The sequence below is a fragment of the Eumetopias jubatus genome, unplaced genomic scaffold (assembly GCF_037043125.1).
Source record: "Eumetopias jubatus isolate StellerSeaLion01/CBP00866 unplaced genomic scaffold, mEumJub1_p1.0 scaffold_2, whole genome shotgun sequence".
Lineage (NCBI taxonomy): Eukaryota > Metazoa > Chordata > Mammalia > Carnivora > Otariidae > Eumetopias > Eumetopias jubatus.
Genome location: NW_028274808.1, coordinates 112,810,941 through 112,826,695, shown reverse-complemented (window position 1 = coordinate 112,826,695; position 15,755 = coordinate 112,810,941). Strand labels below are relative to the sequence as shown.

The 15,755-nt window shown below is 39.8% G+C and overlaps 1 protein-coding gene across 1 annotated transcript in view; it reads left to right on the top strand.

Moving 5' to 3' along the window:
- Nucleotides 1-15,755, top strand: part of MCUB (mitochondrial calcium uniporter dominant negative subunit beta) — a 93,957-nt gene that overhangs the window by 65,386 nt on the left and 12,816 nt on the right. The window contains 3 exon segments of the mRNA XM_028121327.2: nucleotides 6,901-6,976; nucleotides 7,473-7,643; nucleotides 11,589-11,693. Of these exon segments, the coding sequence (XP_027977128.2) occupies nucleotides 6,901-6,976; nucleotides 7,473-7,643; nucleotides 11,589-11,693 (352 nt within the window).

The following is a 15,755-nucleotide window of genomic DNA, read 5'->3' as shown; positions in this document are numbered from 1 at the left end:
CAGTGATCTAGGCAAGATGACAAGGACCTGAACGAGGGCGGCAGAGGTGGAGATGGAGGGAGAAGGTTGGATTTGGGGGCTCCGTGTGAATTAGAACCAGCACAGCATGCCTTAGTGGTAGTTCAGTTGTAACTACTGGTCTACCAGTTGATTTTATGGAATATTGGTTGTTGAGGATAGCTGTTGGGGCTCTAGTTCTAACGACTGGTTGTTAGTGGTGTGAGTTCATTAAAATAAGAGGATCAGGTCTATGGGGGAACGAGGAAGCTCAGTTCAAGAGGTATTGAGGTTGAGATACCAGTGGGCTGTCCCAGTGAGGACATCTGGTGAGCCTCCAGCAGGAAGCTGGTTCCTCCAGGGATGCCCAGATATGTCTGTTACTGTTTGATTCTGAGCTTTATGAAGATTTGCTTGTTTGGGTTCAGACTACTATTAATCTGGGGTTGTACTGAATAAACAATATGAAGCAAAGAAAATATGCCCAACAAGAAGCTTGATAATACATTATCATACTGCTTTATGATCTAATCATCCTGCAATCTACTCTGAAGAAAAAAAATGCAAAGAAAGATTTACGTGCAAAGATGTTTAGAATCAGTTTACCTGTAATGGTGAAAAATTGAAAATAATACATAGAAAATAACCTGGAAGGTATACATCAGTGTTAACTGTGGTAATTCTAGGTGATGGCTTTATTGATGACTTTTCTTTCTGTGAGTCTGTGATGTGTAGATTTTCTAAAATGAGCATGCATTACTTTCCGATGAGGAAAAATGTACAGAAATGGTGTATAAAATGGAAATGTCCAACAATAGGTAAATAGTAAATTCTGGTACATCTGTAGGATGAGTGGTTATGGGGCATTTAAAATTATTTTGTTTATAAAAAGTTTTTGAGGTAGGTAAATGCTTATAAAACATTAATGATCCGTTCTCAGTGGACTATGATTACAAGAGCATATATCTCTGAAGAAAGGCTGGCATAAATGAAGTCAGGGGTTGGTGGGATTGTAGATGCTTGTTTTCTATATTTCTCAAGGTGCCACAGTGACTTTTTTTTTACACTTACTTTAGGTTTTTTTTTTTTAGTTTTCTAGTTTTTATTTATTTATTTTTTAAAAGATTTTATTTATTTATTTGACAGAGAGAGACACAGCGAGAGAGGGAACACAAGCAGGGGGAGTGGGAGAGGGAGAAGCAGGCTTCCTGCAGAGCAGGGAGCCTGATGCGGGGCTTGATCCCAGGACCCCGGGATCATGACCTGAGCGGAAGGCAGACGCTTAACGACTGAGCCACCCAGGCTCCCCTAGTGTTCTAGTTTTTAAAGAGCTTTTTGCTTTTTTCTACTTTCCTTGAAAATTTTCTTTTTTTTTTTCTACCACTTTAGAAACCTACATGGAGTGGTTTCCTTTAAGTGTTTAACATACACACGTAATTACAAATTTTCTAACAAAGTCTTAAGTTTTTCGTTGTCTTTGCCCTCCTCCTGAACATGACAAGGATCTTCGCATGTTCTAAGAATCCACTCAGTGTAACATGCCAACTCTTGTTTAGAATTTTCCACTCAATTTTAACACCAAAAAGTGGTTTTAAACTGCTTAAAATGAATAGTTTATTTACCACCATATTTTATAATTTTGGTGTTTGTATCTGTTTCCTGGGGCTTCCATGACAAAGTACCTCAGATCTAGTGGCTTAAACAACAGCTTTGTTTTCTTCCAATTCTGGAAGGCAGAAGTCTGAGGTAAAGGTGTTGGCAAGTTGGGTTTCTTCTGAGGTCTCTCCCCTTGGCTGCTGAATGGTCATCTTCTCACTATGTCCTCTGCCGGTCTTTCCTCTGTGCGCGCGCGTCTGTGCCCAGACAGCCTGTTCTTAGAAGGACACCAGTCATGGTGGATTAGGGCCCACACCCATGTCCTCATTTTGACTTAATTACCTCCTCAAAATATATTCACATTCTGAGGTCCTGGAGATTAGGACTTCAACATGAATCTATGGGTTAGAGGGAAGACACAACACAATTCAGCCCCTAACGGTGTTCTCTTGCATTCTACTTCCATCTGGGTTTAATTCCCCGCTTCCTGAAGAAGTTTTTAACAAAGATATATGGGAAGAAAACTGTGATCTCTGTATATCTGAAAACTCTTCCTTCATTTCAGTAGTATTCCTGAGATAATGTTCTAGGTTTATATTTATGTTCCCTTAGCACCTCGAAGATACTCCTACATTTATTTAACATATGTTTATTGAGCCCCTATATTGTGTGTCAGGTGCTGGGGATACAGCAGTGAACCAGACCAGCTCCCTCCCTGCTCCCAGGGAGCATGCACACTTGTGGGTGAAAAGGAAATAGCATTTGTACAAGTTGTGTGAAGGTAAAGCTTTCATTTCTCTAGGGTGAACAGCTAGGAGTGAAATCTTTGGGTCACATGGGAAGTGTGTGTTTAACTTTATAAGAAACTGCCAGAAGTTTTCCAGAATGGTTGTACCATTTTATATTCTTGCCACTAATGTGTGAGAATTAATTCCTCTTCAAGGTTTCTGTATCTTTTTGTGTCATACCTGGGTGAAATATTGCCTAGTTCATTAGTTTTCTTTTCTATTGACTTTATCCGGTCTAGATTTATCTAATCCATTAAGCTGGCTTTCTGACACATACATAGATTTTTTTTTCTATTTCCAGATATCCTAATTAGTTGGTCGTAGTTTTTTGTTTCTACTTGTTTTCTGACAGTTTTTTGTTGATTTTCTAGAAGATAATTCTCCCTTTTATCTCTTTGAAGACCCTAAGTATAATTTATATTAAAGTCAGTTTTGAATGACTCTTATTTTTATTTTTCCCTAAATGGAAATAATCTTCAAAATTTGTTGGTTCCTTCTTAGTATTTAATTTCTCATATATTAGAATTTCGGATTAGAGACTCTAAAAGTTTATCTTTCATTCTGTACTCACAGGCTTCTGGCTAGTAATTTTCTGTTGCTTTCAACTGGGATCCTGTGGCCAGAGCCCAGAATCCCCGGTTCTTAAATTGCCACCTGAGGGTCCCTGTCCTGGAATATTGCAGTGATATCGGAGATATCACAGATCAAGTCATCACATCAGTGGAAGGCTAAAAGGGTCAAACTCTCAGTTACTTCTTATTTTCAGAAAAAGAGGTAAAAATATGACTGTCATAGAGTTATAAAAACACCTAATATTAAAGAATTTATTTTACTCTTATAATGTAAAGAAGCCAGGCAGATGTTATAACCAGCCAAAAGGAGAAATGAAAATTGTACACATTTATATGGAGAAAAGAATTTTAAGATGAATTGCAGTTAGAGATAAAACTGGTTGGGGGTGTGTCTGTGAGTCAGTTGGATCACGACCAGATTGAGCAAAATTTACATACCTATCCATTACCTACAGTTTAGATGGTTGCAGAATGGCTTCAAACCAGTGAAAAGGGCTAGAATGTGTTAACTTGAAAAAGTGTGCTATATATAGACAATGTATATTTTTCTATTGAAACATTTTTTTCTGCAGGACCCAGAACCTAGCCGACTTTCCACTTGAACCTTGCTTATCACATTGTGTCTCTCTCTTGCTTTTGGTACAAGGAGATACATATGTTGTTTTTTAATGGAGCAGAGAGGGGTCCCTTAAGTGTGCATTTACAACACCATCTTGAATGGAAACTGCATCTTGGGAAGCCTGGGTGGCTTAGTCCGTTAAGCGTCTGCCTACCACGCAGGTCATGATCTCAGGGTAGTGGGATCGGGCCCCATGTCTGGCTCCCAGCTCAACGGGGAGTCTGCTTCTCCCTCTCCCTCTGCCTCTCTCCCTGTCTTGTACTCTCTCTCTCTCTCAAATAAATAAAAATAAAATCTTTTAAAAAAATTAAAAACCCTGCATCTTGATTTTATTAACAATAAGAAGGATATTTAATCGGAAATATGGCAGAACTTTAGAAGCAGTCTGGTCTTGTTAATTGGCCCCAACACATGCTTCTTACACATCTTCTTTCTCCTAACACCTGCCTCCCTTTTACTTTGAAGCTGAAACAGACCTCTCCTATGTTAATGATATTTTCCCTTTTGTCATACAATATAGCTGTCTCCTCCTCGTTCTCTCAACCCCTATCTTCCTGAACAGTCTGCCTGTCAAAGATCAGGCGAGCTGGTATATCTTGAAGCTGGGATTCCAACTTGTTCTGCTTGCAAAGCCTGTGTTCTTTCTACTGTGACCATCATGACCTTGCAGGGAGACTTGAAGAGGAAATGGCTTTTGAGCTAGACCTTGAGGGAATGACAGGATTTGTTAGGCAGAAGTAAATAAAGAAGGGGCTTTCATGAGTATCATGAATCCAAATGGTTCTGTGCAGAAATTTAGCATAGTGCCCTGAAGGTCATGGAGGGTCCTCTAGAGGCCAGCTACCCAGAGTCTGATCCTCACACCTGTAAACTTCAGTAATAACCCTGGGGCTTATTAAAAATGCAGATTCTCACATCCTACCTCAGACCTACTAGATCAAAAATCTCAGCGTGGAGTCCAGGAATCCGTGTTTTTAGCAAGCCCTATCTACTTAACACTAGATGGTATTGTAGTATTCAGGTGATTCTTAGAGGCATGCAAATGCTTGAGACAGCTTGGATAGTTTTCTCTGGCTACTCTACCTTTCAGAATTTCCTAGTTGTCAGGTGGTTCCCTCTAAAATGAATTCCTCAGTAGTAGACCAGAAATTTCATCAGCACCTTAAATAATAAATACTTTCTGATCGGGAATTACCATTGCCATCTAGGAACCTGACTCATAAGCCGCCTAGCTTTATATAGACTCTACCATAGAATTTAGCTAGTCTGTAAAAGTGGTAATATAGAGAAAAAAGCCTGGAAGGAGACATACCAAACCACTGTTAAAAAATGATTCAGGGCATTCATAAAGGTAGACTTTATTCAGGGGAACTATGACAGTGGGGTTTTACAGTGGGGTTTTGCAGTGGGGAGAGAGAGAGAGCTGAACTCCAAATACAACAAGGAAAAATGGGGATTTATATCAAAGAGCAGGGTGGGGTGGGGGTGGTGGATGGAAAATTACTAAGAGGGTAGGGTAATTGTTTGCTAAACTGACCTACCAGGATTCTTGCTGAAGGCAGACCAGGATTATCAGGTAATACCTATATGTGGGGGATTGTGGAGAATGAGGAATTTGACTGGATATCGAGGGTGGAGGATTCTGGCTAAACTGACTGGATTCTTGCTAAAAGGGGCTCCTAGAGGACACGCCGAAGGATGGGGCTCAGTCTGGCTGCGAGGAGCCAGAGTAAAGTTTAGTTAAGGAGAGAGTCTTTGTCACCACTAACAGTGACTGTCTCTGGGGGAGGTTGTGGGATGGTGCAGAAGTGAAGGGGAGGGCTTTAACTTTTACACCCTACGACTTTTGTACATAGAGAAAGAAAGTCAAATTTATATATTTGACTTTTATACATAGAGAATCATTTATGTCATTAAATATTTTTAAAGAAGTATTTTGGTAGAGAATTCTCATGTGTTTTCCAGTGGATACGTTTTTCTCAGTTTCTTGTAGTTTAACTAAAACTGGTAGGAAAAAAAAAAACCAGTATTGTACTGTCCATTATCCAAACTTGGAAAACTTCTGCGTGTCTTTATTCTTTGAGAGCTACGTCTATCTTAAGAAATAGGGTTTTCTTCCTTTTCATCTTAGTAGTGAGTTATTTTTAGAAATAAAACTCAAATGAACAGCCTTAATAAATTAACGTGACATGATATTTTATTGTAACTAATAGCCCATGTTGTGCTTAATACTAGAAATATGTATCTGAATGTTTTGTTTAACTTATTGATAACATTGTTTTGATTTTGAGCATAATGGAACATCATTTGAGTCATTGTCATTGTTTTCATTTTTCATAGCAGTGAGCACATTTTTAACTCTTTGATTTATTTTAATAGTGCACCCTTGCATAAATGAAAACTTGAAAAATATAATTTAGAAAAGAATTCTTGGGGCACCTGGCTGGCTCAGTGGAGCATGCAACTCTTATCCTCGGGGTTGTGAATTCGAGCCCCATGTTGGGTGTGGAGATTACTTAAAAATCTTAAAAATCAGAAGAATAATTCTTCATTGCATAATTCTTGGCAAACTTATTGTTAATGCAAATAACCCTTTGCAAGATGATACATTAAAAAACACTGGATGTTGGGGCACCTGGGTGGCTCAGTCAGCTAAGCATCTCAACTCTTGATCTCAGCTGAGGTCTTGATATCAGGGTCATGAGTTCAAGCCCCGCGTTTGGCTCTACACTGGATGTAGAGCCTACTGAAAAAGAAAAAACCCCTGGATATTGTGACTATGGTACTGATTCCTCTGGTACAGGTTCTTTTGAGGACCAAAGGCCTATGACCCAGTTTTTCGGTGCCCTTTCTTTCAGTGACCACAGCGTCTCTGTGCCCTAGTGTGGCATGATGTCATCTGGCCTTCCTTAAGCACCAGCACAACTGTCAACCAAACACCAACACAACTCTAAAACATGTGCCATAGTCAAGTAGCCATTTTAGATGTTTTAAGCCCGGCAGTGCTTTCTGATGAACTTTCTGTGATGATGGAAATGTTCCGTTTCTGTGCTAATATGGTAGCCACTAGGCACGTGGAGCTCACCTGAGAAACTGAATTATTAGTGTTCATTTTAATTTTAATAGTCACGTGTGGCTGGTGCCTACCATATGGGACAACAAAGCTATCAGAAAGGTTTGGTGAGCTTCTCTAAGGGCTTATCTGGGTATGTGTGGGAAGCTGAAGTGTTTATCATGCTTGTCTTGTAAGTTTAGAAAAATCTTCTGGTAAAGACACTTATTTCAACTTTCCCACTTTTTCTAAAAGAAGAAATAATTTTTCTTACAGGTTTTGTGTGTGAAGCTGTGTGGAAATCCAAAATACTATCCATCACATCTTTATAGTACAGTGGTGCCCCCTGATGGTAAGCTTTCTTATCATTTCTTAGATTCCTATGCTAATGTATTTCCATTCTTCCAAATAAAAGGATAAGTAGGGGTTTTGAGCAAAATGGACTCTTCTTGTGCCCCTCCATTCTCTCCCCCCGCCGCCTCCCACCCCTAGTTCACTTCCTCCCTTTTCTGCGGCCATAATATCTCTGATGTCTTTTGGCAAACTCCCACCCCAGCAACAGATGAGTTATAGATGAATTAGAAGCAGTTTCTGCCCTCCAGAACTTAACTCTTCACCTGGGAAGACTCTAAGCAGATAATATAATAAAGCGTGACACATGCTTAATGAAATGTTATAGAATGGTAGAGAATAGGTAACTTGTAGTATAACGAAGGCACTATTACAGGAATTCAGAGGGTTATGAATTCCATATTTCAGCATTCTTTATAGAATCTTGTATTTTAAAGTTGCCTTTTAAAAACTAAATTTTATCTATTCCTGTATTCCTACTTTTTTTTCCTCGACAGAAATAACAGTTAATTATAGACACGGCCTTCCCTTGATAACACTCACTTTGCCATCCAGAAAAGAGCGCTGTCAATTTGTGGTCAAACCAATGTCATCAACAGTTGGCTCATTCCTTCAGGACCTACAGAATGAAGATAAAGGTGTCAAAACCGCAGCCATCTTCACAGCAGGTATATATATATATTTTCCACTTGTCTTTTTTTCTTTTTCTGAACCTTTATTTTGTTCTTATTCTATACAGTTGATTCTTTAATTCATTATATAATAAATGGCCTTTACTGTGTCCTCCATTTTTGTGTATCAGTAATATAAAAAAAATTAACTCTATTGAATAAAGAATTAGTGGAATAAGTTTAATGTAAATTTCAGTTACTTATTTCATAAACTTAACCCCCAATTTTTTTCTGAGAAAATTTTAATGACAGTCATTAGCATGTAATTTTCAGCACAATTTGAATAATTAGAAAACAAAATGCAGTTTTAATGATTAAAATAGCTAGTGAATAATTACACAGATAGTTCACTAATCTTTATTATAAAGCAGTCATGGTCTTGTATGTTTTTTGATGGATTGTTTTCAGGAAGAATATATATATATTTTTAATACCAGTAGAGGTGGTTAATCACTAGACATTTCAAGTTTTGGGATCTAGCTTTTATGTCCTCATAGTCTGAAGTGGTTCTTGGACCTACTGCCCCTACAGTAGAATAAAGAATTTCTTTACCCTAGCCCAACATGGAGGCTACAAATAGAGATAAATGACCAAATTTGCAATTTTATTTTATTGTAGTATGACATGCTTAGAATAAACTTATTGAAGCATTAGTGATTACTGTTTCAGTTTTGAAAAGGAAATAAACATTCTTCTTCCCTGTCCAAGTTCAGAACCAAACAAGGGGTAGATACAGAAGTTGGAAAAATAGAGATTAAGAATCTGTTTACTAGAGGGTCTCATGCTGAGCGGAATAAGTCAGAGAAAGATAGTTATCATATGATCTCACTCACATGTGGAATTTAAGAAACAAAACAGAGGATCATAAGCAAAGGGAGGGAAAAATAAGACAGAATCAGAGAGGGAGACAAACCATAAGAGACTCTTAGCTCTAGGAAACAAACTGAGGGTTGCTGGAGGGGAGGGGGTGGGGGGCTGGGGTAATTGGGTGATGGACATTGGGGAGGGCATGTGATGTAATGAGCACTGGGTGATATAAGACTGATGAATCACTGAACTCTCTCTCTGAAACTAATAATACACTATATATTAATTGAATTTAAATTAAAAAAAAAAGAATTACTCAACACATTGAGCATCTAACATATTCCAGGCACTGTTCTAGGTGCCAGAAGCAGAGCAAAGAACAATAGAGGTAAAAAAAAAAAAAAAAAAGTCCTGCTCTTTTTGAGGTTATATTTTGAAAGGAGAAAGAAAAAGGTGGAGAAAATATGTAGTACGTTAGATAATAAATATTACAGAGAAAAAGCAGAGTCGGGGCTGTGGTGGTGGCGAGGTGCTTGTGGAGTGGGTGTTTATGTGGTGTGGGGGGAGATGCTCTGGAGTTGGGGGCGTGTTGTGTGGTGGGAGGTGCTCACAGAGTGGGGAGTGTGGTGTTGGGGAGTGTGGCATGGGGGGGATGCTCACAGAGTCAGGGGGTGTGCTGTGGGGGGCCATGGTGTAGGGGGAGATGCTTGCAGAGTGGGAGTGTGTGTGCTGTGGGAGGAGGTGCTTTCAGAATGGGGGGCGATGGGGGAGGTGTGAGAAGAGATGCTCTCGGGGAGGCAGGGTTGGTGGGGGGCGGGGAATGCTCACTAAGGTCAGGTTCTAGGAAGACCTGGAAGAGAAGGGGGTGCTGTGTCGATGGGAGGGCTCTCCGGGCAGGGGCCCAGCTGTGGGAGCCCAGCCACTGTGGCTGCAAAGGAGGCAGCTGGGTGAAGCAGGGTGGGAGGGACAGGTCAGGGAAAGCTTTATTGTAGGTTGTGGTAAGGACTTTGGATTTAACTGGAAGGGGAGCTTTCTTCCTGATAAAGCCAGGATCCGAAAAGAAGGTTTTAGTCCTGTGGCCACAGCGGCCTAGCGCTTCGTCTCTGAACTAGACTGGACAGTCCCAGGAGCACTGAACGCCCGTGGGCCTTCTGCACTGGGCCAGCACCTGCCTTCCTAAGCTTCTAAGAGCCGGCAGCTGGTTGCCAGCCCATGTGCCTGGGGGGCCACTGAGCACAGTCCTTGCCTGGTGGTGTGGACTCAGTAAGTGCCCCTGAAGTGAATGAAATAAGCCAGGTTAAAGCGGTGATTGACATGGACCCTGCTTGTTTCTAAAAATCTGAGTAGCTTTAAAACATAAAGCACAAAGGAAAAGACTAGAAATCTTAGAGAAAAAGGGCTCTTTAGACTGAGTGAAAACACTTTATTGGGGTTTAAATCAGTACTTACCCAAGAATCGGTGAAGAATTCAAGACTGTATCATTAGCTCCTCAAAGACTGTTTCGTGTCCATTTCCTGCTGTTCCTACATTAGTATAAAGGACAATGTAGTACTTCCACCGAGAAATCATACCCAGGTGATTGCTTTTTATAGCCCTATTTTAAGGAGTAAGTTTGAAGTTATTTAAATGTAAATTTTTAAATGACACTTGCAAAGTCATATAAAATGATTGGTGTGTTGCCGATCTTTAAAAAGAGAGGTTCTGTGGGTGGAATTTGCCTGCCTTTAATTTGGGCTTGAAAAGAGTGTTCTAAGCTTGTCACAGTTTTGCCCATAGTGTGGGTTGAATTATTTGGCAATTCCTGGGAAAATGATGTCACCCCAACTGATGAACAGGAACCCAAACAGCCAAATTTGAGGAACAGACCCAGGTGCAGACTTGACTCGCTGCCTTCTGGAACAAAAGAACTACAGAGAGCCAGACAGCAGGCAGACAACCAGGTTCTTCCTGATTTTACTGGCAGCATTACTGCTGTCATGCATATTAATGTAGCTGCAGTAGCTCTGGTTGGATGTAGCCAGGCAAATGCCAGGCTGCGCGAAAATACCATCCTGGACTTTATATCACTTCTGTGTGGACTGTTCTAAAGGGAGAATGATAGAGAAACTCCCCCCCCTCCACCGCCAGTGTTCTGCTTATTGTTCTAATAGTTTGCTTTCTCAACACCTGGGTTCTATTAAAGTTTAGTTCCAAAATAAAAAACCAGGCTATCTGAGAGACTGTGCAAAGCACACTGAGGTTAACATTTTCCAGGAGGTTTTTTTTTTTCCTTTTTCCTTGAATTGTTCCTAGGATACTTGAAATTACTGTTAGAATCTCCCCTACCATTTACGACCTCCATAAAAACCACATGCATGCAGACTGACTCCTTAGGTTTAATTATTATGATTCCTGCCGCCCCCAGCTCCTGGAAGATTCGCCTCTCTTCACCTTTCCCCAGCTAGAACGGTAGGGAGTCCTGTGTGGTTGTGGTTGGTGGTGCTGTTTGGCTACCAAGTTTGAACAAATCAGTCACCTCTAATAATTAAAAGGCTTTTAAATGTTACTACCTGTGTGCCCTACACATACCAGTCAGGGGCTTAGCTCTCAGCAGCAGATAAGGACTCTGGCTGAGCAACGGAGTATGTCAGTAGGCTCTGGAGATTAGAATTGACAGAAAGCCAGGCTCAGAAGAAGGCAGGAACCAAGGGAGGACTTGAGCAAAGACCACGTCTTTGGGCTCTGCTGCTGACACCCGCACCTTCCCCCCTCCGCCCGCCCCCCCCCCGGCCCAAAGTGTCACCTCCACTGCTCTGGCCTTGCTGTGAAGAGTTCCCATGTCCCCTGAAGCTTTGAGTGACCTTGTGTAGATAGAGTCCTGCCAGTAACATCTGCCTAGATCCCAGCCCAGCTGACAGAGCATGGGAGAGGGAGCACCTCCCTGCTCTATTTGGTCCAGTGTAATGGGAGGCAGAGCAGGAAGGAAGGATTCCTCACTGTGGGAACAGTATTGGGTATTGGAGAGCCCCCCAAATGAAAGTGTCCCCTCCTGTATTGTAAAGACCCGAGTTAGTAAATCTTTTTCTGTCTGTTGGAAAAATGGTTTTTACTGTCTAAAACAAGGACATATTTTCACATGATGTTTTTTCTCTCAGATGGCAGTGAAATTCCAGCTTCGACCTTGATGGAAATTTTGCTAATGAATGATTTTAAGCTTGTCATTAACAAAATAACATATGATGTACAGTGCCCCGAGAAAGGTAAGAGATACAGCTATGCAACTATCTTAACATTTCCCCTTAGTTGTGGGATTTTACAGGGAACAAGCTTAAGAACCTTCTTAATTAACCAAGTGACCAAGAAGGCTTTGGAGAACCGGTGTTTAAGCTTTTCTGGCAGGGGTATGAATGATCAGTAGCAGTTGCCCAGCAGGACTTTTTAGTGTCGTATACTTCTTTTACACTTTTAAGATTTCATTTTAGGATCTTGAATGCTTAACCTCACATTATTGGGTTAAGAAGTGGGCCTGAAAATCATGAATCCCAACTGTGTATCCTGTAGCACTTAACTCTTTTTTTCAAAAATAGACTTGATTTTTTTAGAGTAGTTTTAGTAGGTTCATAGTAAGATTGAGCAGTTAGTCTGCAGTTCCCATATACTCTCTGTCCCCCGCGCCATAGCCTCACCCACTGTCAGGCACCAGAGTGGTACATTTGTTACAATCCGTGAACCTATGCTGGCCCTTCGTTATTACTCAGAGATCATAGTTGACATTAGGGTTCACTCTTAGGTTTTGGTAAATGTATAATGACATATATCCACCATTGTAGTATCATTCAGAGTAATTCCACTACGCAAAAGTCCTCTGTGATCCGCCTGATCCCTTCCACCCCCCAACCACTGGCAACCACTAATCTGTTTACTGTCTCCATAGTTTTGCCTTTTTCAGAATGTTATGTAGTTGGTATCATATAGTATGAGGCATTTGTAGGTTTTTGTGTAGACATAAGTTTTTGGTGCGTTTGGGTAAATGCCAAGGAGCATGATTGCTGGATTGTATCTTAAGAGTATGTTTAGTTTTGTAAGAAACTGGCAAACTGTCTTCCCAAGTGGCTATACCATTTTGCATGCCCATCAGCAATGAGTGAGAGTTCCTGCTGCTCCACGTCCTTGACAGCTTTTAGCCTTGTCAGTGTTTGGGATTTTGGCCATTCTAATAGGTGTGTAATAGCTTATTTTTTTAAGTACTTGCTTAATGGCATATGACTTCAGATGCTTACTGCATTCTTCGGTGAGGTGTCTGTTCAAGTCTTTGGCCCATTTTTTAAGCAGGTTGTCCATTTTTTTTTAATTGTCGGTTTAAGATTGTTTTGCATATTTTAAAGGTTTTATTTATTTACTTATTTGACAGAGAGAGACAGCGAGAGCAGGAACACAAGCGGGGGAGTGGGGGAGGGAGAAGCAGGCGCCCCCTGTGGAGCAGGAAGACTGATGAGGGACTTGATCTCAGGACCCAGGGATCATGACCTGAGCTGAAGACAGTCACTTAACCAACTGAGCCACCCAGGCGCCCCTGTTTTGCGTATTTTAGATAACAGTTCATATCAGATCTCTCCTTTGCAAATATATTTTTTCCCCCAATCTGTAGCTTGTTTTCTCATTCTCTTGGCATTGTCTTTTGTAGAGCAGCGGTTTTAATTTTAATGAAGCCCTGGTCTTGGCAGGAAAGCTTCAAGTTTCTCCCCATTAAATATGATGGTAGATGTTGTTATCAAGTTGAGGAGGTTCCCCTCCATTCCTACTTTGCTGAGGGTTGTCATCATGAATAGGTATTGGATCTTGTCAAATGCTTTTCTGCATTTCTTGGTATGATCACATGATTTTTCTTCTTTAGCTTGTTGATGTAATGGATTGCATTAATTGACTTTGGAAAGTTGAACCAACCTTCCATATCTGTAATATATCCCACTTGGTCGTGGTGCATAATTGTTTTTATACATTGTTGGATTCAGTTTGCTAATAGTTTGTTGAGGATTTTTGCATCTTTGTTCATGGGAGATATTGGTCTTTAATTTTCTTTTTCCGTAATGTCTTTGTCTGATTTTTGCATTAGTAGGGTAATGCCTCATAGGATGAGTTAGGAATTACTCCCTCTGCATCTGTCTTCTGGAAGGGATTGTAGAGAATTGGTATAATTTCTTACTTAAATGTTGAGTAGAATTCACCATGAACCCATTTGGGCCTAGTGCTTTCCCTTTTGGAAGGTTATTAATTATTGATTCCATTTTTTAAATAGATAAGGCCTATTCAAATTGTCTGTTTTTTCTTGTGTGTATTCTGCCAGTGTGTCTTTTCAAAGAATTGATCCATTTAATCTGGGTTATTAAATTTTTGCAAGCATGGAGTTACTTACCACTTCCTTTATTATCCTTTTAATGTTCATGGGATCTATAATGAAGTTAGTATGTATAAACTGATATTAGTCATTTGTGTCTTCTCTTTTTTTCTTGTCCTGGCTAGGGGTTTATCAATTTTATTGATCTCTTCAAAGAACTAGCTTTTGGTTTCATTGATTATTGGCTTTCTGTTCTCAGTTTCACTGATTTTTTGTTTTGTTTTGTTTTAAGATTTTGTTCTTAAGTAATCTCTACACCCGATGTGGGGCTCGAACACAACCCCGAGATCAAGAGTTGCATGCTCTTCTGACTGAGCCAGCTAGGCACACCTCAGTTTCATTGGTTTCTGCTCTTTTATTTCTTTTCTTCTGTTTATGTTGAATTTAATTTGCTCCTCTTTTTCTAGTTTCCTACAGTGGAAACTTACTGATTTTAGATGTTTCTTCTTTTCTAATGTATGCATTCAATGCTGTAAATTTCCCTCTGAGCACTGCTTTGTTTCATCCTACAAGTTTTGATAAGTTGTGTTTTCATTTTCATGTAGTTCAGAATATTGTGTAACTTTTCTTGATTGCTTATTTGACCCATGTGTTATTTAGAAGTGTGGTGTTTAATTGCCAAATATTTTGCAATTTTCCAGCCCTCTTTTTGATTTCTACTTAAATTCCATTGTGGTCTGAGAGCATACATTGTATGATTTATATTTTGCGTTTGTTTGAATGTGGCCCCAAGTGATGTTTATCTTGGTGAGTGTTCCATGTAAGCTTGAGAAGAATGTGTATTACCAGTTGTTGGATGAAATAGTCTATTGAGGTTAATTCTGTCTAGATGATTGATGGTACTGTTGAGTTTAGCTATGTCCTTAATGATTTTTTTTGCTGGCTAGGTCTCTCCATATCTGATAGAGAGGTATTGAAGTCTCCAGCTATTATTGGATTTATTTCTTCCTCCTTGCAGTTCTATCAGTTTTGCCTCTCATATTTTGACACTTTGTTGTTAGTTACATACACATTAAGAGTTACTGTGTTTTCTTGGAGAAGTGACTACTTTATGTAATTATGTAATGCCCTTCTTTATCCATGATAACTTTCCTTACTCTGAAGTCCGCTGTGTCTGAAATTAATATAATTACTCCAGCTTTCTTTTTCATTTAGATATATAAACCTTTATATTAGTTTCAGATATACAACGTAATGATTTAATATTTGTATATATTGCAAAATGAGCACCACAATAAGTCTAGTTAGTATCCATCCATATATAGTTATAATTTTTTTTCCAGCTTGTTTTTGATTAGTGTTAGCATGATATATCTTCCTGCCTCCCTTTCCTTTTCATCTATGTATGTCTTTATATTTAAAGAGGATTTCTTAAATGAAGGGGGGGAAATTGGAGGGGGAGACAAACCATGAGAGGCTATGGACTCTGAGAAACAAACTGAGGGTTCTAGAGGGGAGGGGGTGGGGGGAGGGGTTAGCCTGGTGATGGGTATTAAAGAGGGCACGTACTGCATGGAGCACTGGGTGTTATACACAAACAATGAATCATGGAACACTGCATCAAAAACTAATGATGGAATGTATGGTGATTAACATAACATAATAAAAAAAATAAAGAGGATTTTTTGTAGACAACCTGTAGTTGGGCCTTGTTTTTTAATCCAGTCTAATCAGTCTTTTAATAAGGTGTTTTTAGACCATCGATATCTTAAAGTGATTGTTGCTATAGTCTGATTAGTATCTATCATATTTGTTACTTCTATTTCTTGCCCCTTTGTTTCTAATTTTGTCTCCTGGTCTTTGAATGTGTTTTGTGTTGTTTTTTTAAGATTTTATTTATTAGAGAGAGTGTGCATGCACATGAGCAGGGGGAGGGAGGGGCAGAGGGAGAGGGAAAAGCACAATCCCAAGACCCCAAGATCACGAC